This window comes from Dasypus novemcinctus, chromosome 5, assembly GCF_030445035.2.
Source record: "Dasypus novemcinctus isolate mDasNov1 chromosome 5, mDasNov1.1.hap2, whole genome shotgun sequence".
NCBI classification, from domain to species: domain Eukaryota; kingdom Metazoa; phylum Chordata; class Mammalia; order Cingulata; family Dasypodidae; genus Dasypus; species Dasypus novemcinctus.
In genome coordinates, this window is record NC_080677.1 from 107,521,647 (window position 1) to 107,546,299 (window position 24,653).

The following is a 24,653-nucleotide window of genomic DNA, read 5'->3' on the forward strand; positions in this document are numbered from 1 at the left end:
TGTAAATGTAATTAACAGCACTAAAAATATATATATCTGAATGTGATTAAAAGGGGAAATGTTAGATAGTACATATGGTAAGAGAATAAAATTTTTTTTGAAAAGTCCATGGAACTGTATACAGTGAACCCTAAGTTAAACCATGGACTATAGTTAAACAGTACAATTCTGAAAATGTACACTATCATCAATTGTAACAAATGTACCACACTAATGTAAGGTGTTAATAATATGGTGGTATAAAAAGACCTTGACCAAAAGAGGGAAATATTAAATACAAATGAGTTTTCACAATTAAAAGAGTTCAAAGTGAGTCAGGAGATTATTCCAGAGGTTAACTTATGTAACATCTCAGGAGGATCTCACTCCCTGCCACAATAAACAGTGCCTCAAGCAGGGGTGCTTCTGAGGGTTCTAGAGACATCTGGACAAATACAGGTAGGGCAGACAACCCCAGGAAATCAGCACTGTTGGGGGGCCTTACCTTGGAATACGTAACATATGTGGTATCAGGGTTAGATTAATTTATAATTTTCCTACACATGGTTCTCCTGATCCTTTTATTTGAACCTGTAATTGGTACTATACCTGTTAAATAGATGTCCCAGAGACTTAAATCTCTGAGCTGTTCATATGCTTTTTGAGCCCTGAATTTAAGCAGTTACAGCCAACACCTACTTTCCAGTTCATGGGACTCATCCAGGACAAACTAACAAAAGGATGATGATGGACAACACCTATCCCCAAAAACAGAGTATCCACAACATGTGGCAATGGACTGTTCCATCCATTTGCCACATGGGATCTAAGCTCCCTCTCAAATAGAAGCAGAGTGGGCATTACTATCCCTAAATCTTCAAGACTGAGGAATGAACAAGCATAACGGGGAAATGCAACTATGGATCAAAATAGACTTATTAGTATTCTAGTAAAGGAAGAACTTGTAACACTGATATAAAGACAGAGGTCACCAAGGTTCTGAAGGAAGGGGAAGGGAAGAATAGGTATAACAAGGGCATTTTGGGGACATTGGAAATGTTCTGCATGATACTGAAATGACAGAGGCAGTTACACATTTTGTCAAAACCTGTAAAATTGTGCAGTGCAAAGTGTAAACCATAATGTAAACTATAGACTGTGTTTAGTAACAATGCTTCAATATGTGTTTATCAATTATAACAAACGTACTATGCTAATGAAAGATGTTGTTAATGGGGGAAAATGTGTGTGTGGGGTATATGGGAATCCCCTATATATTTTAATTTATTGAAGTATATTGCTCATACATAAACAATAAATGTATAGTAATAGTTGTAAACTTACAAAACAAACATATATAACATCATACAGGTCTCTCATAACTCACCCTACCACCAATACCTTGCATTGTTTTTAAAACATTTTTAACTCATGATTAAAGAGCCTTGTCAAAATATTACTACTAACCAAAGTATTTTTTCTCCGACCCACCCTCTTATAATCTTTTTATCACTTATATATGAACATACATAAAAAGTAACTGTATAGTAAAAGTTGTGAACTTAACAGAGCAAACATGCATAACATCATACAGGGGTCCCACACAACAACCCTCCACTAACACCTTGCATTGTTGTGAGACGTTTGTTACACATTATGAAAGAATATTGTCAAAATCTTATTACTAATTATAGTCCTAATCTTATATTTGGTGTATTTTTCCCCCAACTCACCCTTGTATTATTTTTTAAATATATTTTTAATGACAGAAGTTGTAAACTTATAAAATAATCATGCACATGTACAGAATTCCCAAACAACATGCCTCTATCAACACACAATACTGTGGTGGAACATTTGTTACAGATAATATCATCCAATTGTTACCACTCCATAGTGTACATTTGGCACATATTTTCCATATTGTCCCATTATCAGCACATAACATCTTTGGTATAGATGCAAGAATATTACATTACTACTGTTAACCACAGATCATAGAGCACTCCAGTTGTATTTTTCCCTTACTTCTCCACATTCCTACTACACCCAGCAAATGTAGTGATATACATTTGCTCTAACTCACAAAGGATATTATTGCATCTGGACCATCAACCACATTTCTCATCCACCTCTTGGTTTACTGTGCTATTCAGTTCCTATTCTCTAGCACAGCATTCTGTCAATTGGCATTTATATCCCTAGATTATCATTTTCAGCGACATCCCATTTGCAATCTTGCTGTTACTATTTGTTACTATTCACTCTATACATTTCCACACTTTAACATTAAAGCTAATTAAAACTTCTACATACATTAAACATCATTAGTCTATCTCAGTCCTCCTCTTTACTACCACCTGTCCCCGCGTAGGGGAGCCCCATGGGCAAGGAGTGCGCCCCTTAAGAAGAGCCGCCCAGAGTGAAAGAAAGCGCAGCCTGCCCAGGAATGGTGCTGCACACACGGAGCTGACACAAGATGACGCAACAGAAAGAAACACAGATTCCCATGCTGCTGACAACAGAAGTGGACAAAGAAGACGCAGCATATAGACACAGAGAACAGACAACCAGGGTGGAGGGGAAGGGGACAGAAAAAAAAAAGAATTCACCACCTACCACCAGGTGTTAAAAATATTTTCCTACAATTTCTTCTAGAAGCTTTACAGTTATTGCTTTTATTTTCAGGTTTTTTATCTGCTTTGAGTTAATTTTTGGATAAGGTGTGATATATGGGTCCTCTTTCCTTCTTTTAGCTATGGATATCCAATTATTTCAGCACCATTTGTTGAATGGACTGTTCTGCCTGAGCTGTGTGGGTTTGACAGGCCAGTCAAAAGTCACTTGACCATACATATGAAGGTCTGTTTCCAAACCACCAACTTGGTTACATTGGTCTATGTGTCTGTCTTTAAGCCAGTACCACGCTGTTTTTACTACTATAGCTGGGTAATATGATTTCAAGTCTGGAGATGAGGGTTTGCTTTTCCTTTTAAATATGACTCTGGCTATTGAGGACCCGTTACCTGGCTGGTGCAGGTCCCCCCAGCTTCCTCCCTACTGGTGGTGGGGTTGGGGCTTACACTAGAGCTGCAATCTGATCTGGATGGAAAGAAGCCGGTCCCTACCAGCACTGTGATTTTCAGTCCAGCCCACTTGCCCTTGTACCAAGCATAGAGTTAAGCCTCCTTCTGACTTGGACAGGTTCAAACTTTAGCTGTTCTTAGGATTATACTTTAGCCCGCTGAATTTATTTATCAGTAGCTGAAGCTGGTGTCCAACCATCTCTTCCTCCCCCATTTTTGAGAAGTGGAGCTTTCAATTCCAGCCACGGAACCGCTCCAAGGGCTGCTTGTGCCTCCAGCGGAGAATGGGCACCGGCCTCCATGGCGTGGAGCACTCTACTTATGAATCTTCTCTGCAGATGAGCAGTCCCCTCCTCCTTCCATTCCTTCAAGGATGTTGCAGCATGCTCTTCTGGTTTCCTGGAGCTCCCAAAAAGGTGCTTCAGCTAGCTCCAGATAGCTCTGGGTTTTTACTAACTGCCCTGAAGCAGGAGCTGACTCTAGGAGCTCCTTACTCAGCCACCATCTTTCTGGTTGTGCCCCCCTAGATTTCTGATGTAACATTTATGTAATCTAAAGTTTTAAAAAATATATATATATATAAAACAAAGAAAAAAAATACAGCAGAAGAATTGAAACCTTGGACTAATAAATAGGAGTAAAATATTAGAGGTCAACTCAGTTCAGCCATGAGAACAAGAAGAACAGTATCAAAAACTTGGTGTTAGGTTGTATTCTTTTACCAGAACTTAAAAAAAAATTTTTTTAAACCCAAGGGACTGCACAACACAGTGAACCCTGAGTGAAACCATGGACTGTGGTTAATAGTACAATTATAAAAGTGTGCTTTCATCATTTTACAAATGTACCACACCAATGCAAGGTGTTAATAATAGGGTTTTATGTGAGAACCCTGTATCTTTTGAATTTTCTGTAAATCCACAACCTCTCTAAAAAATTTACAAAAATTAAAATAATAATAATAAAGGACTGTAGTTATAAACAGATTAGTAGTTGCTTGGTTGATATGCCTATTGAATAACAGATGATTTTTATTCAATCTACTTCTTTTAAAATCTATTACTTCAATATTAAATACATTATTTGAAAACAATCATTGATCAAAACCGTTGCAAAGTGATATTTAATTCCCCCTAAACACACTTCCTTCCGGCAGAGGGGGTAAAATGTTTATAGGTTGCACAGAATCGGTCTTGTTTTTCTTAGATGATCATTAGTTATACTTTAAAGTGGAATTTCTTTAACGGGAAATTGGAATTCTACTTGTTAGAAAATTAGAAAGGTTATTTGGGGATCTGCTATGAGCTGAAGGAACAGAAAGAGATTAGTAAGACAAATGATCAGTAGCCTAAAAAATTACCTGTGGGGGACAATTTTCAGCCCGGAGAAGATCTGAGTGTGGTCATAAAGGCTGCCTAAATTATGTGCTTTTAAAACCTGCTAGAGAAGCTGCTCATGGGAGAATAGGTTTGTATTAGTCATTCGCAAGCAGTAGAAGACTCGTCTTGTAGATTTTAATAAATGTACTGTGGCCTGTTTACATGCCAGAGCCTATGGCAATTGTGATCTCGGGTCAGAGGTAAGGGGAGGGGAAGAAAAAAAAGATTTTTGGTATCTGGTTTTATAACCAAATACCCATTTTTCTTGACAATTAAGGACAAAAATTTCATCCTCTGGGTTCTATAACATGACAGAACTTTATTAAGTACCCAAAGGGATATATTTTCAGAGATTGCCTCACAATCAAGATATCACTTGTGGACTTGTGGTTGACTGTGATGAAATATCAACTGAAGCATAAGCCTGGGGAGGACAATTAGCTGCTTCATTTAACCATTAAAAAAAAACAGTAATAAGGACTGTGGTGTGGGTTGAATTCTTTAGTTTATCTGTGTGCTTACAAAGAAAAAATGACAAGTTCGGGTTCATTAACTCTCTTCTAAAGTCACAGTTTGAGAACCACTGAGATCTCATGGCAGCTGTGAAAGCTCTTATTTCTTTTCTCTTTTTTTTTCTTCCTTATTTCTTGTAGTCACAGAGCTGATATTACTGAAACCAAAACACAAAACATAATTGTGTAGCTTGTTGAATTACAAATGACTGTTGAATTTACAGACTTGCTGAGTTTCTTATGTGAACGTTAAGAAACTTGTTGGTAAACAACAAGATTCTATAACTTAGAATGAAAGCAATATCTGGTTGAACTTAGATGAAACTGATAATCTTGAACCCCCAAGTCACTTACTCCCCTATCAGTGAATGCTATTGCCCTTCAGGTGCCTGGGGAGACTAGCCTTCCCCAACTTGGAAAAATGTGATAACTAAACCACAAAGAAATAAGACTTATCCTACACTTCCAGTAGGAACCAGGAAGAAAGCCAACTAATATATATGTAGTAGGAAAGACAGAATTAGAAAAACATCATTTTGCAAACCAAAATGAATTGATTAAGATAAGGATTATCAACAGGAATTTAGAATAATTAGGCAAAAGCTTGATAAGGAACTGGACATTTGTAAAATAAACTACTACTGCACAAATTATATATATATAATTTTTTTTTTTTTAAGATTTATTTTTATTTATTTTTCTCCTCTTCCCCACTGCAGTCTGCTCTCTGTGTCCACTTGTATTATCCGGCGGCACTGGGAAACGGCATCTCTTCTTTGTTGCGTCATCTTGCCACGTCAGCTTTCCATTTGTGCGGCACCACTCCTGGGCAGGCTGCGCTTTTTTCACAAGGGAGAGCTCTCCTTACGGGGTGCACTCATTGCATGTGGGGCACCCCTACGTGGGGACATCCCAGCATGGTACAGCACTCCTTGCGAGTGGCAGCACTCGCATGGGCCAGCTTACCACACAGGTCAGGAGGCCCTGAGCCACATCGCTTCCCAAATTATATTCTATTACAAGGAGGGAAACAAACTTTATAAATGGAAGGATTGATTATCAACATCCTAATCTAGTGGTCACTAAGGGAGGGTTAACCAAAAAGTAGATATCTTCTAATGAGATGCACCAGAAGTACATATGATGTATTCTAGCCAAAAATGCTTAACGTGAACCCATCAGGTCTTTCAGCCTTTTTCAACTGGAGTTTCTGGGAAAGAATTAAGCCCTGCAGAAAGTGATGTGAGTAAATACTTTTTCAATTATCCTAAGGATGGTATAGAGGTAGTGCAAATATTAATGCATAGGGAAGAATTCATTACATACAATGGAAGCCTTAGGGCATTAAGGCTTCATTCTCATAAGGAGCTCCTACTTCTAATTAGAGGAAATGCAGAGAATAGAAAAACAATCAAAATGAAACAGACAGGAAGCAAACAGAAATCCAAAAGGTGAGCTATTTTATAAAATAATGGGCTCAAGCTCTTCAACAAGTCAGTGTCATTCTTAAAAAGGGAGAAGAGGAGGGATTATACTAGATTAAGAAATATAACCTGATTGAAGGCATGATCCTAGACAGGACACTGATTTGGAAAAACTCTGTAAAGGATACTTTGGGACTAAAAGGGGAAATTTGAATATAGCCTGGGTACTACATGATATGAAATGGAAAAGATGGAGCTATTTGAATAAAAAAAAAGAAAAGAAAACAGGATACAGAAGGGTAGAGAGAATATTACCTCATTTGGGTTTAAAAAAAATCTGTACATATATTCATGAAGGATATATACTAAAGAGTTAACAGTATGATCTCCAGATGGTTTGAATGCAATTTGCTTATCTATATTTTCTAATTTTCTTTAAAATAAATGGTTAATTTTTTTAAATGTTTAATTTAAAAGAAGTTCCCAATGAATTTCTAAAATAAACTAAAAACAATTTTAAACAAAATTTTATTTTTTCAAACAAAAAGATAAATCATACTGCAGAAGTACTAAAACAAATCCCTAAAAAAATAAACTACCATAGCCAAATTAATGAGAAAATTGAACTGGGCTATAAAGACTAAAACTGGCACACACACAAAAAAAGAAAAAGAAAAAGAAATAAAGAAATAAAGACATAAAATGAGATGTGGGCTAGATAATCAATTTAATACTGTCTAGATCAGTCGTAAGATTTTTTGTAAAGGGTCAGATAGTAAATATTTCCAGCTTTGCAAGTCATACAGTCTCTGTGACAACTACAGTTCTGTCATTACAGCTCATAATAAAAGATATAGACATTAAACAAATCGGCATGGTTATGTTCCATTAAAACTTTATTTACAAAAATAGGCAGTAAAATCCTTGGACTGTACTATGCCCACCCCCTGATCTAGAGCAGTAAAAGTTCCAGCTAATTGAAAAGGACCTAATATATTTAATTCTTTTAAAAACAATGTGTTACTAGGTAATCTACAATTGTGATATTGCTCAAAGGTCAAGACAAGTCCGGTTTACCTCCCTATCAAAATCTCAATTCATCCTTAAGAGGGGATCCTCTACTAAGGAAAAAAAAATTATGCACATTTCCTTCAGCATGGCCCTTCATTAAGAGCCAATAGTTTGTAGCATAAAAGAATGGAAAAAGCATGGGGTAATCAGAAGGCCTGAGTTCAAATTCTGAATTAGCAGTTGGGTAACTCTGAAGCATGTCACTCATTCATTAAAATGAAGAGAACATCACACAACATAATTTAGGAACTCAAGAAGCATAGGTTCTGAATATGTTTTGTAAAGTATTATATAAATATCAAAGTATTATCACTGCCAAATTTTGTAAACTATTTCACACTAATGCAATGAGATTACAAAGTAATTACCTTGGCTTTCTGCCCCATAGGAAGAAACGAACCTACTCACCAATAGAGATACCACTGTACTAGAGTAGAAGGCCAAATCTTCTATAATTTCTGTACGCCGGTTAGCTCCAATTCTTAAAGAACGACTATGTACTTCTTCAGGTAACACTGTAAGGATCTCCAGCAGAAAAGGCAGAGAAGTTACATCATTGCTATATCTGAAAAGGAAAAGGAAAGAGATACATCAGAACTCATTTATAGACACAAAGTACACAATCACATAAGATAACAGCCATCAGAATAACCACTATCAACAGAAGAGACATTCTCACTAACTGCTGAGGGTGAGACAAGATACATTCTTTTGGAAAGGTATCTGGAAAAGATCTTCCAATCAAAATTTTCAACTTGCATACATAACCTCTGACCCGGCAATCCACTTCCAGCAATTTGTCTCAGAAAGAACTCACATACATACACAAAGGGTACAAAGATGTTCACTGCAGTACTTTTTTATAATAGCAAAAACATAAACGTCCTCCAAAATTAGACAGGAAAAAAAGGTTATAGCCAGCCATAAAATGGAACATACTACAGCCATTATAATGAATATCTATAACATGAAAAGATGTCCATGACACATTAAGTGAAAAATGATATAAAGCATATGGGTGAATAGATAAATGTACATTTAAACATATGTGTGCTTACTATGTATTCATTCATTAATATATTTATTTATTGATGTTTCTTCAAAGATCAAACATAGAATTACCATAGGACCCAGCAAATCCACTTCTGGGTATATACCCCAAAGTTTTAAAAGCAGGGACCCAGGGGAGTGGATATGGCTCAAGCAGTTGAGCTCCTGCTTCCCACATGGGAGGTCCTGGGTACCTCCACGGTGCCACCTATAAATAAACAAACAAACAACAACAACAAGCAAATAAATGAGAAAACCAACTCAGGGGAGCCAATGTGGCTCTGAGATTGAGAGCCGGCTTCCTACTGACGAGGCCCTTGCCCCAGTATCTTAAAGAAGAAAAAAAGGCAGGGACCCAGACAAATACTTGTATCCTAATGTTCATGGCAGCATTATTCAAAAAAGCCAAAAGGTGAAAACAGCCCAAGTGTCCACTGACAGATAAATAAACAAAATGTACTATATACATACTCATCCACAAAAAGGAATAAAGTACTGGGACATGCAACTATAAGGCTGAAAGTTGAAATCATTATGTTGTGTGAAATAAGCATACATGAAAGGGAAAAAACACTATAATGCCATTTATATGAAATATCCACAGGAAGCAAATTCAAGAGACAAAAAGTAGATTAGAGGTTCCCAGGGGCAGGAGGGACTGTGGAGTTTTTGCATAACATAGAGAGTTTATATTTGGGGTCATTAAAAATTTCTGGCAATGGATGGTGGTAATGATAGCGCAACATCATGAATTTAATTAATACTAAGAAAGTGTATACTTAAAGTGGTTAAAATGGGAAATTTTGATTTATTAACCTTAATAAAAAAAGTGTTAAAAAAAAAAAGGATATCTACTTTTTTAGACAATTTCCCAGCCAAATGCCAAAATGCAAGCAGATAGCAAGATTATCTTGCCAGGACAATGAGGAAATGCTTTATTCAAGGTAGCAGGTTTGTATCCACATATAATGCCCTCCTGACAGACATGAAACTAATCCCAATTACCAAAAATGCATATTCACAACAATCCTCAATTTAATATAAGTTAAAATATTCTGACAATATTTTACCAACTTGCTGATTCATCAGTTAGTGGACTGATCCAGAAAGCAATGAAAGATATTGCTGCAGTTAATTCTAGGGGGAGAAGGGGAAGATATAACAAATGTTGTTTACGTCCCACGTGATATATTTCTGTTGTATTTAAATATTAAATTACTTTTCTTAATTTAACAAAGGTTAAAAATATATAAGTCTATGTTAAGAGCTCAGAGAGGGAAAAAGATGTGGCTCAATCAACTCGGCTCCTGTCTACCATATAGGAGGTCCAGGGTTCAATGCCCAGGGCCTCCTAGTGAGGGTAAGCTGGCCCACATGGTGAGCTGGCCCATGCAGAGTGCCACCCCATGTGGGACTGCAGCCCCAGGCAGGAGTGCTGGCCAACGCAGAGTGCTGGTACAGCAAGATGATGCAACAAGAGACACAGAGGAGGGAAAATAAGAAGACGTAGCAGAACAGGGAGCTGACGTGGCACAAGAGAGTAATCACCTCTCTCTCACTCCGGAAGGTTCCAGGATTGGTTCCCAGAACCGCCTAATGAGAATACAAGCAGACGCAGAAGAATACACAATGGAGAGAGAAAGCAGGGAACAGGGAGACGAGGGGTGGGGGGATGGAGAGAAATAAATTAAAGTAAAAAAAAAAGAGTTCAGAGAAATAGTTCAAACCTCTAGCTATTACTAACAAGTTTCTCTGTGTACATTAATGGTAATTCCAAATGCTAATGTATATACAATCAATATACATTACTTACTTTTCCACTAACGTTTGTACACACCCCTTCCAGGAAGGCATCTGGAGGGCAAGGTCTGCTATTGCTAAGGCCAGCTGAATACAAAGAAGAGAGATGAAATAAATGAGTATAAAACATGAACATAGAGTTATCATCAATATTAATGAAAGCAAAGAAACTAAATTTCTTCCAAACAATGACACTAAGACTGATCATCCTGCTATGCACACACACACAGACACACACACAACTATGTATCATGTAAACTCTTCTGGGCTAGTCACCAATTGCTAGGATTTAAAAGTTAACTTTTAAAAATTAAAAACAAAATAACAAAGAAAGTAGCCAGAAAGAATAAACTATAGATTTCCCTCAGAATATATCAATACTTATTTTATTTGGCAATACCACAGAACTTCACAGATTGTATTTTGTCAGAAGGCCAAAGCTAGGTGCCCTATCTCCATATCCACTTTCCTCTGGCCACATATGCCCCTGTCATCTCTGCTGAGAAAGCCTATTGTGAACAGCTTTCTGTGGCAGAAATTACCAATGCTTGCTTTGAGCCAGCCAACCAGATGGTGAAATGTGACTCTTGCCAAGGTAAATACATGGCCTGCTGCCTGCTGTACCATGGCGACGTAGTTCCCAAAGACATCAATGCTGCCATTGCCACCATTAAGACCAAGCGTAGCATCCAGTTTGTGGACTGGTATCCCACTGGCTTCAAGGTTGGCATTATTTACCAGCCTCCCACTGTGGTACCTGGTGGAGACCTGGCCAAGGTCGAGCAAGCTGTGTGCATGCTGAGCAACACCACAGCCACTGCTGAGGCCTGGGCTCACCTGGACCACAAGTTTGACCTGATGTATGCCAAGCATGCCTTTGTTCACTGGTACGTGGGTGAGGGAATGGAGGAAGGGGAATTTTCTGAGGCTCGTGAGGACCTGGTTGCCCTTGAGAAGGATTATGAGGTTGGTGTGGATTCTGTTGAAGGAGAGGGTGAGGAAGAAGGAGAGGAATATTAGTTCCGTTTCTCTACGTCCTTCAGCAAGTCTCACTCCTCACTCCCAGTACTTCAGCTTCTATATTAGCTGACAAGGCATTTAAACTCCCTGGTTAGGTGGTCTTCACTTGATTGTGATCATGTCTTATTTTTCCATGTGTATCTGTAAAGTTTTCAATCATGTCTCACAGTAAAGACTTTAAGGAAAAAAAAAAAGGCGAAAGCCTACTGACAAGATCAGACCTGTGACTTACTCTTCAAGAAACGGATTGTCATTTCCCTTCTCTTTCCATTTCTCATCTTGAAGTCTAAGAAAAGCTTCCTTTTCAATGGCATTTCTATGATTATGTGATTATGAATTCACTAAAGCTTCCAGTTCCCTTCTAATGATCTCTCTAAGAGGGAAAGGCCAGTTGCTCTAGTTGCCCTGTTGTCATTCATGAGACTTACTAGCCAGTCAGCCCAGAAAGGATTCAAAGAAAAGGCAATTACATAGACCTCTCACTCAGCATAACACAGAGTTTTTATCACCTGCAATTTTAATAAAAGGAGAGAGATGTGTGCCTGGGAAAACATATACCTACCTTCCCCTTTTCGATATTTCAGTGAGTTTGAAACCAATAGTACAAAAAATTTAAATTTTCACTTTCTATCCACTTATAAGATAATAGCACTGAGTCTGTAATAAAGTTAACATTATCTCATACAGCCTAAAAATATCGATCAAAATAAAGATAAATCCAATGAGTCTTAACAATTTTTCCTAATGAGAGCAAAGGATTTACCTGCGTTACAATGACAGGTGACAAATCTTTCAAGTTCTGGATATGTGTTAGCAATGAGTCCCGTAAAGAAGCATGAGAGTCTGTAGGAAGCTCATAAAATGAGGTCTGAATCTTCATTTTCATGGTCTGTGCAGCAAAATAGCATGATTCCACATCCTGCCGGATCTGTAACAACTGGTCTGAAATCTCCCATGCATGAACCTGAAAAGCAGATCAGACAAAAGATTTTTTTTTAATGTAAAGCATTTTTGTTTGTTTGTTTTTTAGGTACCAGGGCCAGGGATTGAACCTGGGACCGCCTATGTGGGAAAATGGCATTCAACCACTAAGCTATATCAGCTTCCCATACAAATAAATTTTAAAGACTATTTTTTTTTCTTTTTTTTATTTCTCCCCAAACAAGTATTGTTTTTCACTTGTGTATCTGTTCATCTTCCTTGTTTCTTTAGGAGGTACCAGGAGCCAAACCCAGGACCTCTGATGCGGGAGGGAGGTACCTAATTGCTTGAGCCACCTCCACTCCCTGCTTTTGTTGGGTCTCTCATTATGTTTATCCTCCCCACATCTCATTGCGTCATCTTGTTGTGTCAGCTCATTTTCTTTAGGAGGTACCGGGAACCTCTGCTCCCTGCTTTGTTGTGTCTTTAATTATGTTTTTTCTTCTTTGTGTCTCTTGTTGTATCAGCTTGCTGTACCTGCCTGTTATGCCAGCTTGCTGTCTACTTTAGGAGGCACAGGGATCCAAACCAGCAACTTCCCATGTGGTAGGCAGGAGCCCAGTTGCCTGAGCCACATCTACTTCCCAAGACTACTTTTCTAAATAATTTTAATGCCACACAACCAACCTCAACACATCTATAAACATATTTAGATCAAAGTATAATGAAAGAAAACTCAGACAAGCTAAATATTACCTACCAGTTTAGCCAACACTTCAAACTACATTATTATGGGCCCTGTTCAACAAAACTATAATCCAAAATCTCTGATTCATTTTAGGAAGGTGTGAAGGATATTAACTGCACTGACAGTTCTAATCTTCCTGGTTAGAATCAGTAATTGTATAAGAGAAAGGGCAAAAGAAAATGTCCCCAAACTTATACTACTAAAATTTCATTGTATAAATCCCAACCCTAATCTACAGGATGTATGTTTCTTCTATTTTTCCATGTGAAATAAGTTTTATTCACTCTTTGAATTGAGTCTGGATGTTAGCTTAATATATTTGTAAGTAGAAGAATATATTTCATGTTCGTCTCAGATGAACTATTTTGCCCCAAGTGCGTACTTCACATGCTTTAATTTTTTTCAGATGTATTTATATTTGGCAAAGTACTATACATGTTACCATGCTCATTTATACCAGAGAAAATAAACTTATTTATGGAAGTAATAAAAAGAACAAAAGCATAGAATTTTGTCTCTAACAGCTAGTCAGGTTTTAAAAGGGAGCCCTAATTAGAAAGATAGCTTTGGGAACAAAATTTTGGAGTACATAATGACTAATTAATGACTGAAAATTCAAATCCAATTCTATATCAAACTGCCTTTTCATTGTAGAAGGCTAAAATGGACTGGCAACTTCAATCCCAATTTAGTAGTAATAGAGCCAGGTGTGAAGAGAGATCATATAGTTATAGCTAGCCAAATTCCTAAGAAGTTAGAGCACTAAAGGGAGATAAATTAAGATACATAAATACCTGCATAAGTACAAACTGAAAATAGTAGACCCTGAATTCAACAATTACAGGTTTTTCTGACATGAAACTTAGCTTTCAGTGCAATAATAAGTTGGGGGAGAGTAAGCACAATGCATTAATTTCCTTCCAGATATGATATATTTTTATTTTTTTTTCTTTTTAGCTCGAGCAGTGTTTCAGAAATGAATGTTTAATGAATTAATGTACACTAATAACACCAATTTTCCTCTCAAGTAAAAAAGGAATTCTAGTCACATAGTTTTTAGTCCCTTACTATCTAACCAGTAAACCAAGCACATCTATGACTTAATATTCTATCAAAATATCCTTACTCTGTTCAAACCAATGTTTTTAAAAATAATAGCTAAAGGATTCTAGAAGTTTTGGAATACTATAAATGATCTCAGTAAAAAGAGAACAACTAGATAGTGAAACCAAAAATCTAATTTTGACAATATTACAACAAAACTAGGTGACAAGATTATCTCTAAGAATCCCAAAATACAAGCAAGATATGGGGACAAACCAGGAAAATCTACAAAAACTAATGTGGTTTCAGCTTCAGTGAAAGCAGAAGCAGAGGGGAACAGAGTACTGAACAGATCTATGAACAAAAAAAACACAAGAAGAGCCAATAGGTAGGTATCCCTGGGAAGCACAAGGAGTCAATCTGAGGGCAGCTGAAAATGGAAGATGTTTTACCCAATCCAATAGTAGGTGAGAAGAATAGGTCCAGATAAAGTCTAAAAGGGATGAGGAACAGCCTACATTCCATAAACTCTTAAAACTGAATAGCCAGTACAGGGCCCCAAACTGAGGTGAAACTGCTATGAACAGAATCAAAATTACACAGGACCAGTAAAATTGAGTCAAAGGAAGAAAAGGAAAGGGAAACAAAGCCAGGTAATCTCAACAAATATCTATATTTGTAAACAACAGACAAGGAAGCTCTTTATTGGGAATACAACCCAAAACAACCAATACACAGACATAATCTAGGAAAATTAATATAGTCACAAAAAAGAATAAAATCATTTGGACAATAGATTTTTACAAACAAGTGATTTATAAGTGAAAGAAAATTAGATTGCCACCTATGTTGAACTTAATACTTCAGCACAGAGGAAAATGGAATAACACATTGAAGATACTCTAAGAAATGTGACAGATTTTATATCAAACTGATTTTCAAGTATAAAAGTCACCAGCTATTACACGCAAGAATTCAGATTATTGGTCCCAGAAACCTTTCCTAAAGAATCTGCTACAAACTGAGCTGCAGACAACCAAAATGATGAGAATGATAAAGACTGTTGGTAAATATTAAACACATAGTTACAAAAACAACAGTAAGCAGAGGATTAAAAGGCGGGGGAGAGGGTAGAGAGAGAAAGATGGTGTATTAGTCAGCCAAAGGAGTGCTGATGTAAAATACCGGAAATCAGTTGGTTTTTATAAAGGGTATTTATTTGGGGTAGGAGCTTACAGATACCAGGCCATAAGCATAAGTTACTTTCCTCACCAAAGTCTACTTTCACGTGTTGGAGCAAGACGGCTGCCAAAGTTTGCGAGGGTTCAGGCTTCCTGGGTTTTTCTCTTCCAGGGTCTTGCTTCTCTCTGGGTTTAGGGTCCCCTTTCTTCCCAGGGCTTGCTTCTGTTTTCTATGTGAGCTTACTTCCCCGGGTTCCAGCTTAAGGCTTGAGGATCAAACTCCAACATCATAAACCTTCCAACTCCGTCCCTTGCCATGCCTTCTATCTACAAGTCCCCACACACCAAGGGGTGGGGACTCAACGCCCTACTGACACAGACCTAATCAAAGCCCTAATCATAACTTAATCATGTCCAGGAATAGACTAGATTACAAACATAATCCAATATCTATTTTTGGAATTCATAACCATATCAAACTGCCACAGATGGTATATTATGATTACATGGTATAACTGTAGATACAGCATAACTATTAAAGAATGGAAGAAAAAGGGTAGAGCATATGCAACAGTAAATTTAACTGTTTTCAGAATGTATCTTGGTGGTGGTAGTGTCAGCATTGTTAGTCTGAAGCTGTTTGTTAAAGTGGGATAAGTAAATGAATACAGGATATTCTAACTCTACCAACCATCTGTGTCCTTGATAATTTATATTCTCATGTGTAAGAAATAAAATGAAAAGCTTAAGTTTAAAACCTTGTAAGAGTGAATTTGAATTAGAAGTATTTATATGAATTCATGAGGTATTTTACCTTGAAATAAATATTACTTATATATCAATTATTTCTATTTCTATCTACATATACACACATATATACATGTATCAATCAATAAATAAAATTTCCTAGCTCTACCCACTGAAAGCCCTAGATATGATATTGAACCTGGTAACAATGGGCAATCGTGGTGCCCACTTTATGATCTCTAAGTTCAATTTCTCACTAAAAGAAACCAGGGCTCCTTGAAGAAATGGCTGATTCCATGCCTGAAGCAGGAAACACACAAGATAAATCCATAATACATCTTGTCATATAGATCAGTATTATTTTTGGTTAACTATAGTTCTAACTTCAACACTTCTACTTATTTACAAGCAGAGATCTCAAAACGAAGGGGAGAGGGAGCAGATGTGGCTCAAATGATTGAGTGCCCACTTCTCACATGGGAGGTCCCAGATTCAGTTCCCGGTAACCCCCCTCCCCCCAAAAAAAAAATCAACTCAAGGTACCAATGTGGCACAGTGGCTGCCTGCTGGCTTCCTACATACGAGGTTCTGGATTCAATCCCCAACCCAGTACCTCAAAAAAAAAAAAATGGAGAGAACCAAAACAAAACCAAAAAAACCCACTTGCCTGTGGGAATTTAATAAAATTTGGAGATAGGGGTGTAAAGGAGATGTATTTTTCAAGCACTTTTAATGTTTAAATACCTTTTTTAGTTTTTACCATGTCCTTTAGAATTACCTTAAAGAGATGGATTTGTACTCCTAATATGGAAAAATTTCCAAGATATACAATAAAATTAATAAAATAAAATACAGATCTATGTAAAGCAAGAACATTTTTATAAAAATTTAAATTATACATTTTTATACACATTTTTTATTTTTAGCAACACACAGGGGTCAGGGTATACTATATATGTTGTCTGAGCAATAAAACTATTTGGCTCACAGCATTTATCACGTGTTTCAACTTTGGTTAACAGACTAGCTGGTATTGGATCAATTCTCCCACTAAAAACAACTAGAAAAGGTGAATTAAACACTAACGAAGGACCTGTTTGAAGAGCTCAAAAATTCCAAGACTGTAAGGTTAAAGGCCACAGATGTCTAGAAGAGAATGGAAGAAAACAGTTCAGCCCAATTAATTTGGCTCCACTTTTCCTCTCAAGGCATCTGCCTTTTTGAAAGCAGAAGATAACAGACTGAGAAGGTGAAGAACTTTTTGGTAGCCTCACAAGACTAAAGAAATGAAAATTGGAATTCAGAGTCCTCTAAGGAAGAGGAATCCTGATAAATACTCCACACTTTCAATTAGGATCTAGTAAAGGAAACAAGAACTAGATCACTCCTTAAAATGACCAAAAACCAGCTTAGAATCTACTCATGCCCTATTATAAAGACCTGCTAGAAACAGAAGAAGATAATCTCAGGAGGAAGACATCATTTATTATCTCTTCAGATTTTCATAAACAATATCCAGCATCTATCAAACAAAGGACTAGAAAACCAGAAAACAAAGAAATAAACAAAGCAGGCAATAGAAAATAACCTAGCTAGAAAATGGAACTATCAAAGACTTTAAAATAACTGTGATGGCTTAACCAAAGTGATAAAGCTTACCATTAATAGTGTGACAAACAGGTATTATGTGACTCTAATGCAATGTATTATTGAAAAGGATGATCCATCAATTACGTGCAAAAAATGTTTAACCTAAATGCAATAATGAGAAAACAACCTGACAAATCAAAATAGTGAGGCATATTAAAAGCAAAAATGGGCCTGCATTTGTTTTCTATTATCAATACCATGAAAGAAAAGGAAAAAAAAAAATACCCTAGGGACCTAATGAAATACAGCAACTAGAAGAAACACATTATCCTTGATTAAATTCTGAATTAGAAAAAAAAAAGTTAAAAATTTATAACTGAAACAATTGGTAAAGAATTTGCATATGAACTGTATATTAGATAATATACCACATCAATATTAAATTTCTTTTGATAGACAGTAATTTTTAATTTAGAGGAAGATCCTTGTACTAAGGAGAACATGTTGAAATGCTAAGGTATTAAACGTTATAAGGTTTACAATTTACTTCCAAACAGTCAACAAAAACTCAAAAAACAGAGACAAAGGGAGTCAGAGAAAGCAAAAAGGGCACTGTCAAATGGGAAAGAAAGGTATAAAGGTGTTCTCTGTACAATTCTTTCAAGTTATGGAATTTTTCAAAATAAAAAGATGGGGAAAAAAATAGATGATTTAACATTCAAGGAATCAGAAGACAAAATTGAAGAATTTCCATTAAAATCTAAAAAACAAAATATAAAAGAATCTATCAGAATCCTAGAACTAAAATGTACAATAAATGAAATTAAGAATACAATTTAGAAGGGTTAAACTGAAACCAGACAATCAAAGAAAAGCTTACTACACAAGAAAAGAGGTCAAAAGAAGCAGACTTGACCCAGTGGATAGGGCCTCCATCTACCGCATGGGAGGTCCGCGCTTCAAACCTCAGGCCTCCTTGACCCGTGTAGAGCTGGCCCACGCGCAGTACTGATGTGCACAAAGAATGCCGTTCCACACAGGGGTGCCCCCAGCGTAGGGGAGCCCCACGCACAAAAAGTGTGCCCCATAAGGAGAGCTGCCCAGCACGAAAGAAAGTGCAGCCTGCCCAGGAGTAGCACCGCATACACTGAGAGTTGACGCAGCAAGATGATGCAACAAAAAGAAACACAGATTCCCGTGCCGCTGACAACAGAAGCAGACAAAAACAAGAACATGCAGCAAATGGACACTGAGAAAAGTCAACTGGCGGGGTGGGGAAGGGGAAAGAAATAAATAAAATAAATCTTTAAAAAAAGAAAAGAAAAGAGGTCAAAAGAACATAGCAAGACTGAAGAACAAGGACTAAAAAGGATGTAAATAATGAAAAGAATGAAAAGAATAAAACTGACATATAGGACATAGTGAAAAAGTCTAACATGCACATAACTAAAATGCCACAAAAGAGAAGAGGGCAGAAGCTGTATCTAAGCTAATAACTGAGAAACTTCAACTGATAAAAGACGTCAACCCAGAATTTAAGAAGCCCAACAAAATCCTAAAGATTGAAAACTAGATTTAGGCACATAATAATGCTGCTAAAAAAAACAAAGACACAAACAAAACACAACATACCAAAACTTAATGGGATGCAGCAAAGGCAGTCCTCACAGGGAAATTTATAGCTGCTAGCATTTACATTAAAAAAGAAGAGGGAGCAGATGTGGCTCAAGCGGTTGTGCTCCCACCTCTCACATGGGAGGGCCCGGGTTCAGTTCCCAGCACCTCTTGAAGAGACAAGAACAAACAACAGGCAGGATAGGCAGAAGAAAAAAAAAACAAAAACAAAAACCAACTGAGGGAAACCAATGTGGCTCAGAGGTTGAGCACTGGATTCCCATCTAGGAGGTCCTGAGGTTCAGTCCCTGGCCCCGGGTACCTAAAAAAAAAAAAGACCTCAATCAGTAGTCTAACTTAACCCAAGGGTTTGTAACCTTTTTTGTTCCATGGGCATCTTTACCAGTCAGGTGAAAACCATCGACCCCTTACTAACACCACACTATACTGTGTATTATTTAATAAATATATCATACATGCATCAACATGCCCCCATAGGAATAGTTTTTTTTAATGTAAATTCAAGCTCACAGACCCTTTGTTAAGAACCCCTGTTCTAATCTCATACCTTGAGGAAGCAGAAAAAGATGAGCAAACTAAACCCAAAGCTAGAGGAAAGAGGGACATAATAAAGATGAAAGCAGAAATGAAATAGAAAGTATTAATAGAAAAACAGAGAACAAAACAAAATACTGTTTCTTGGAAAAGTTTGATAAAACTGACAAAATTTTAGTCAATGACAAAGATAAAAACAGAAGGCACAAAAAACTAAAATCAGAAATGAAAGGGGAGAAATGACTATCATTCTCATAGAAGTAAAAAGGATTTATATTAAGGTAATATGGCCAGTTACACACCAACAAATTAGATAAAACTAGATAAAATCTTGTGATTGGTGGTGGTCTCTTGTACCTTACACCCAAAGCATGAGCAACAAAAGAAAATAATAGGGAAACGGACTTTGGCCCAGTGGTTAGGGCGTCCGTCTACCACATGGGAGGTCCGCGGTTCAAACCCCGGGCCTCCTGGACCCGTGTGGAGCTGGCCATGCGCAGTGCTGATGCGCGCAAGGAGTGCCGTGCCATGCAAGGGTGTCCCCCGCGTAGGGGAGCCCCACGCGCAAGGAGTGCGCCCGTGAGGAGAGCCGCCCAGCGTGAAAAGAAAGAGCAGCCTGCCCAGGAATGGCGCCGCCCACACTTTCCGTGCCGCTGACGACAACAGAAGCGGACAAAGAAACAAGACGCAGCAAATAGACACCAAGAACAGACAACCAGGGGAGGGGGGGAAATTAAATAAATAAATAAATAAATCTGAAAAAAAAAAAAAGAAAATAATAGATGAATGGGGTCTCCTCAAAATAAATACTTGCACCTCACATGACTGTCAAAGGGTTTTGGAAAAGACAGCCGATTCAATGGGAGAAAATACTTGGAAATCACATACTGATGAGGGTGTTTAATATCCATGATATAGAAAGAGATGCTACAACTCAACAATAAAAAGACAAATCACAAGACTAAAAAATGGGCAAAAGACTTGAATAGACATTTGTCCAAAGAAGAATACAGGGAAGCAGATGTGGCTCAATCGAGAGAGCATCCGCTTGCCATATAGGAGGTCCAGGGTTCGAACCCAGGGCCTCCTGGCCCATGTGGTAAGCTGGCCCATGTAGAGTGCTGCCATGCACAAGGAGTGTCATGCCACGCAGAGGTGTTCCCCATGCAGGGGAACCCCACACACAAGGAGTGCACCCCGCAAGAAGAGCCGTCCTGTGCAAAAAAAGCACAGCCCGCCCAGGAGTGGCACCGCACACACGGAGAGCTGATGCAGCAAGGTGACTCAACAAAAAAGAGACACAGATTTTCGGTTCCACCGAGAATGAAAGGAGACACAGAACACACAGCAAATAGATACAAGAGAGCAGACAACTGGAGGGGGGGGGGGAATAAAAATAAATGAAAAAAAAAAACAAGAAATACAAATGGCATAAAAAAGAGAGAGAAAATGTCCTACATCACTAGCGATTAGGGAAATGCAAATCAAAGCTACAATGAGGTATCATTTCACACCTATTAGAATGGCCACTATTAAAAAGACACAACTACAAGTGTTGGAGAGGATGTGGAAAGATAGGAATACTTATTCACTGTAGGTGGGGAATGCAGAATGGTACAGCCACTGTAGAGGACTGTTTGGCAGTTCCTAAAGAAGTTTAATATGGAGCTGCCACGTGATCTGGCAATACCACTATTGGGCATTTACCCAAAAGAACTGAGAACAGTGACATGAACACACATCTGCACACCGATGTACACAGAAGTATTATCAATGATTGCCAAAGTTGGAAACCCAGGTGTCCATCAAGCAATGAACTGACAAAAATTGTGGTGTATACACATGATGGAATATGATGCAGCTGTAAGAAGAAATGAAGCCATGAAACATAAGACAACATGGATGAATCTGGAGGACATTATATTGAGTGGAGAAAGCCAGAGACAAAAGGACAATTACTGTATGACTGCGCCACTATGAACTAAATATATTGTGTAATCTCATGGAGAAAAACTTGAATATGGGTCACCAGAAAACAGAATGAGGTTAGAGAATGGAAAGCTGAAGGTTAAATTGTGCAGAATTGGTAAAAAAAAAAAAAAAAAAAAAAAGGTGTGTATTAATGAATAGAAAACGTGAAAGCCCAACATAATGTTTGTAACTAGCAGTACTATTATGTGTGTATAACTGGTTTAAGGGGAAAGTCTAAGGTCATGTACTTTACTAAAAGGAAAGCCAAAAAAATGCACCATGGAACTATACAGCATAGTAAAACCGCATGTGAAATATGAATATAGGTAACATATAACACCAGTTTTCTTTTTTGTGTGTTTGTTTGTTTTGAGGTACTGGGGCAAGGAACTGAACCTGGGACCTCATATGTGGGAGGCTGGCACTCAACCACCGAGCCACATCGGCTCCCCTGAGTTGGCTTCCTCATTTGTTTGCTTGTTGTTTATATGCTTCCAGGAAGCACTGGGAACTAAACCCAGGACCTCCCATGTGGGAAGCAGGCATTCAACCTCTTGAGCCACATCTGCTTTCCCCAGTTTTCTTTGAAACTGAATAAATGTATGTTAATACTACAAGATGTTAGTATCAGACAAAAAACATCATTATGGTAAGTTAAAGAAACCAGACACAAAGTACTATATACTGCATGATTCCACTCATATAAAATGTATAAATCAAGTTATAAAGATAAAACTAGATTAATGGTTATGTAGAGCTTAGAAAGGACTGCTAAGGGATGTGGAGTTTTTCTTTTTGGAATAATGAACTGTTCTAAAATGTTCTGTGGTGATGAATGCACAACATTGTGATTATACTAAAAGCCAATGATTACACACTTTGGATAGATGATATGGTATGTGAATATATCTCAATATAACTGCTTAATAAGTAAACAATTATGCAAGAACTGCCAGAAATAGCAGCTATGTCAGTAGGAGAAGCACAGAGAGATTGAGAAGAATTTTCTGGTTTGTCTGTTTTATATTTTTTGTTATTACTGAAATAAAGAAAATGCTCTAATGATGAAAGTGATGAATGCACAACTATGTGATTATACCAAACACCACTGATTGTACACTTTGGATGAATTGTATGCTTTATTAATATGTATCAATAAAACTGATTTGTATGTTAAAAAATAAATAACAAAAGAATGAAATTGGACCCCCAGCTCATACCATACACAAAAATTGACTCAAAATGGATCAAGGACATTATCAAGAAAGCTAAAAGGCAACTAGAAAAAATAGTTGCAAATCATATATCCAATAAAAACTTAATATCCAGGTATATAAAGAACTGCTACAACTCAACAACAAAAAGACAAACACCCCAATTTAATAATGGGCAAAGGACTTAACCTCAAGAAAAGATGATCAACATCATTAGTCATCAAGGAAACGCTTATCAAAACTACAATGAGATACCACTTTACACCTACTAGGATGGTATAATTAAAAAGACACACGGGAAGTGGATTTGGCTCAACTGACAGAGCATCCGCCTACCACATGGGAGGTCCAGGGTTCAAACCCAGGGCCTCCTGAGCCATGTGGTGAGCTGGCCCAAGTGTGGTGTTGATGCGCACAAGGAGTGCTGTGCCTTGCATGGGTGTCCCCCAAGTAGGGGAGCCCCACGCGCAAGGAGTGTGCCCCATAAGGAGAGATGCCCTGTGCAAAAAAGTGCAGCCTGCCCACGAGTGAACCACACACACAGAGAGCTGACGCAGCAAGATGATGCAACAAAAAGAGACACAGATTCCGGGTGCCGCTGACAAGAATACAAGTGCACACAGAAGAACACACAGTGAATGGACACAGAAAGCAGACAACTGGGGGGGCGGGAAGGGGAGAGAAATAAAATAAATAAATAAATCTTTAAGGAAAAAAAAAAGACACAGAAATCTTGGCAAGAATGTTAAGAATCCTCACATGCACTGTTGGTAGAATCATAAACTGGTATAGCCACTATGTGAAACAGTTCCTCAAAAGGATAAACATAAAGTTACAATACAACTCAACAATTCTACTCCTAGGCATATGCCCAAGAGAAATGAAAACATCTATTGATTCAGATACGTGTCCTCAAACGTTCATAGCAGCATTATAACAATCCAAAAGTGGAGATGACCTAAATGTCCATTAAATGATGAAAAGATAAATAAAATGTGGTATATCCATACAATGGACTACTATTTAGCCATAAAAAGACATGATATACAATATGGAGGAATCTTGAATCATTACACTAAGTGAAAGAAGTCAGTGAAATGACCACATATTACATGATTCCATTTATTTAAATGCCCACAAGAGACAAATTCACAGAAACAGAGGTAGAGCTGAGGTGAAGGAGATGGAAATTGGGGTTTCATTTTTATGTGAAAATGTTCTACAATTGACTGTGGTGATGGATGCACAATTCCAAGAATATACTAAAAGCCACTGAATTGTACACTTTAAAGAGTGAATTGTAGGATATATGAATTGTATCAGGAAAATTGCTATTAAGAGAAAACACAGACAAAACTAATATATGGTGATAGAAGTCAGAACAGTGCTTGCTGGGAAGGAGGGGATAATGCATTGGAAACAGGCATACAGGAACCCATTTGAGTACTGGAAATGTTCTATTCCTTGATATGATTAATAAGTACACAAATGTATACCTAACTAAAAAGCCGCTAAGCAGGGAGTAGATGTGGCTCAAGTGGTTGAGCACCTGCTTCCCACATGGAAAGTCCCAGGTTCGGTTCTTGGTGCCTCCTAGAAACAAGGACAAACAACAAATACATGAACTCAGCGGAGCTAATATGGCTCAGTGGTTGAGAACCAGCTTACCACATATGAGGTCCCAGTACTTTAAAAAAAAAAAAAGGCAATTAAGCTATACACCTAAGATTGCATGTAAGTATTTTGT

General features: G+C 37.6%; 1 protein-coding gene across 6 annotated transcripts in view; it reads right to left on the reverse strand.

Moving 5' to 3' along the window:
• The window catches only part of TNPO3 (transportin 3), a 104,019-nt gene that overhangs the window by 53,564 nt on the left and 25,802 nt on the right, over window positions 1–24,653 (reverse strand). For 2 of the 6 annotated variants that reach the window (XM_071215268.1, XM_071215267.1), the window contains 4 exons: window positions 24,403–24,499; window positions 12,085–12,285; window positions 10,315–10,388; window positions 7,860–8,016 (listed from right to left, as the gene is read on the reverse strand). In XM_071215268.1, the coding sequence (XP_071071369.1) occupies window positions 7,860–8,016; window positions 10,315–10,388; window positions 12,085–12,207 (354 nt within the window). In that variant the 5' untranslated portion in view covers window positions 12,208–12,285; window positions 24,403–24,499. Of the gene's footprint in view, window positions 1–7,859; window positions 8,017–10,314; window positions 10,389–12,084; window positions 12,286–16,505; window positions 16,571–19,184; window positions 19,489–24,402; window positions 24,500–24,653 lie in introns of those variants that run through there. The other 4 variants (XM_004463213.4, XM_071215266.1, XM_071215269.1 and 1 more) reach the window with 3 other exon arrangements.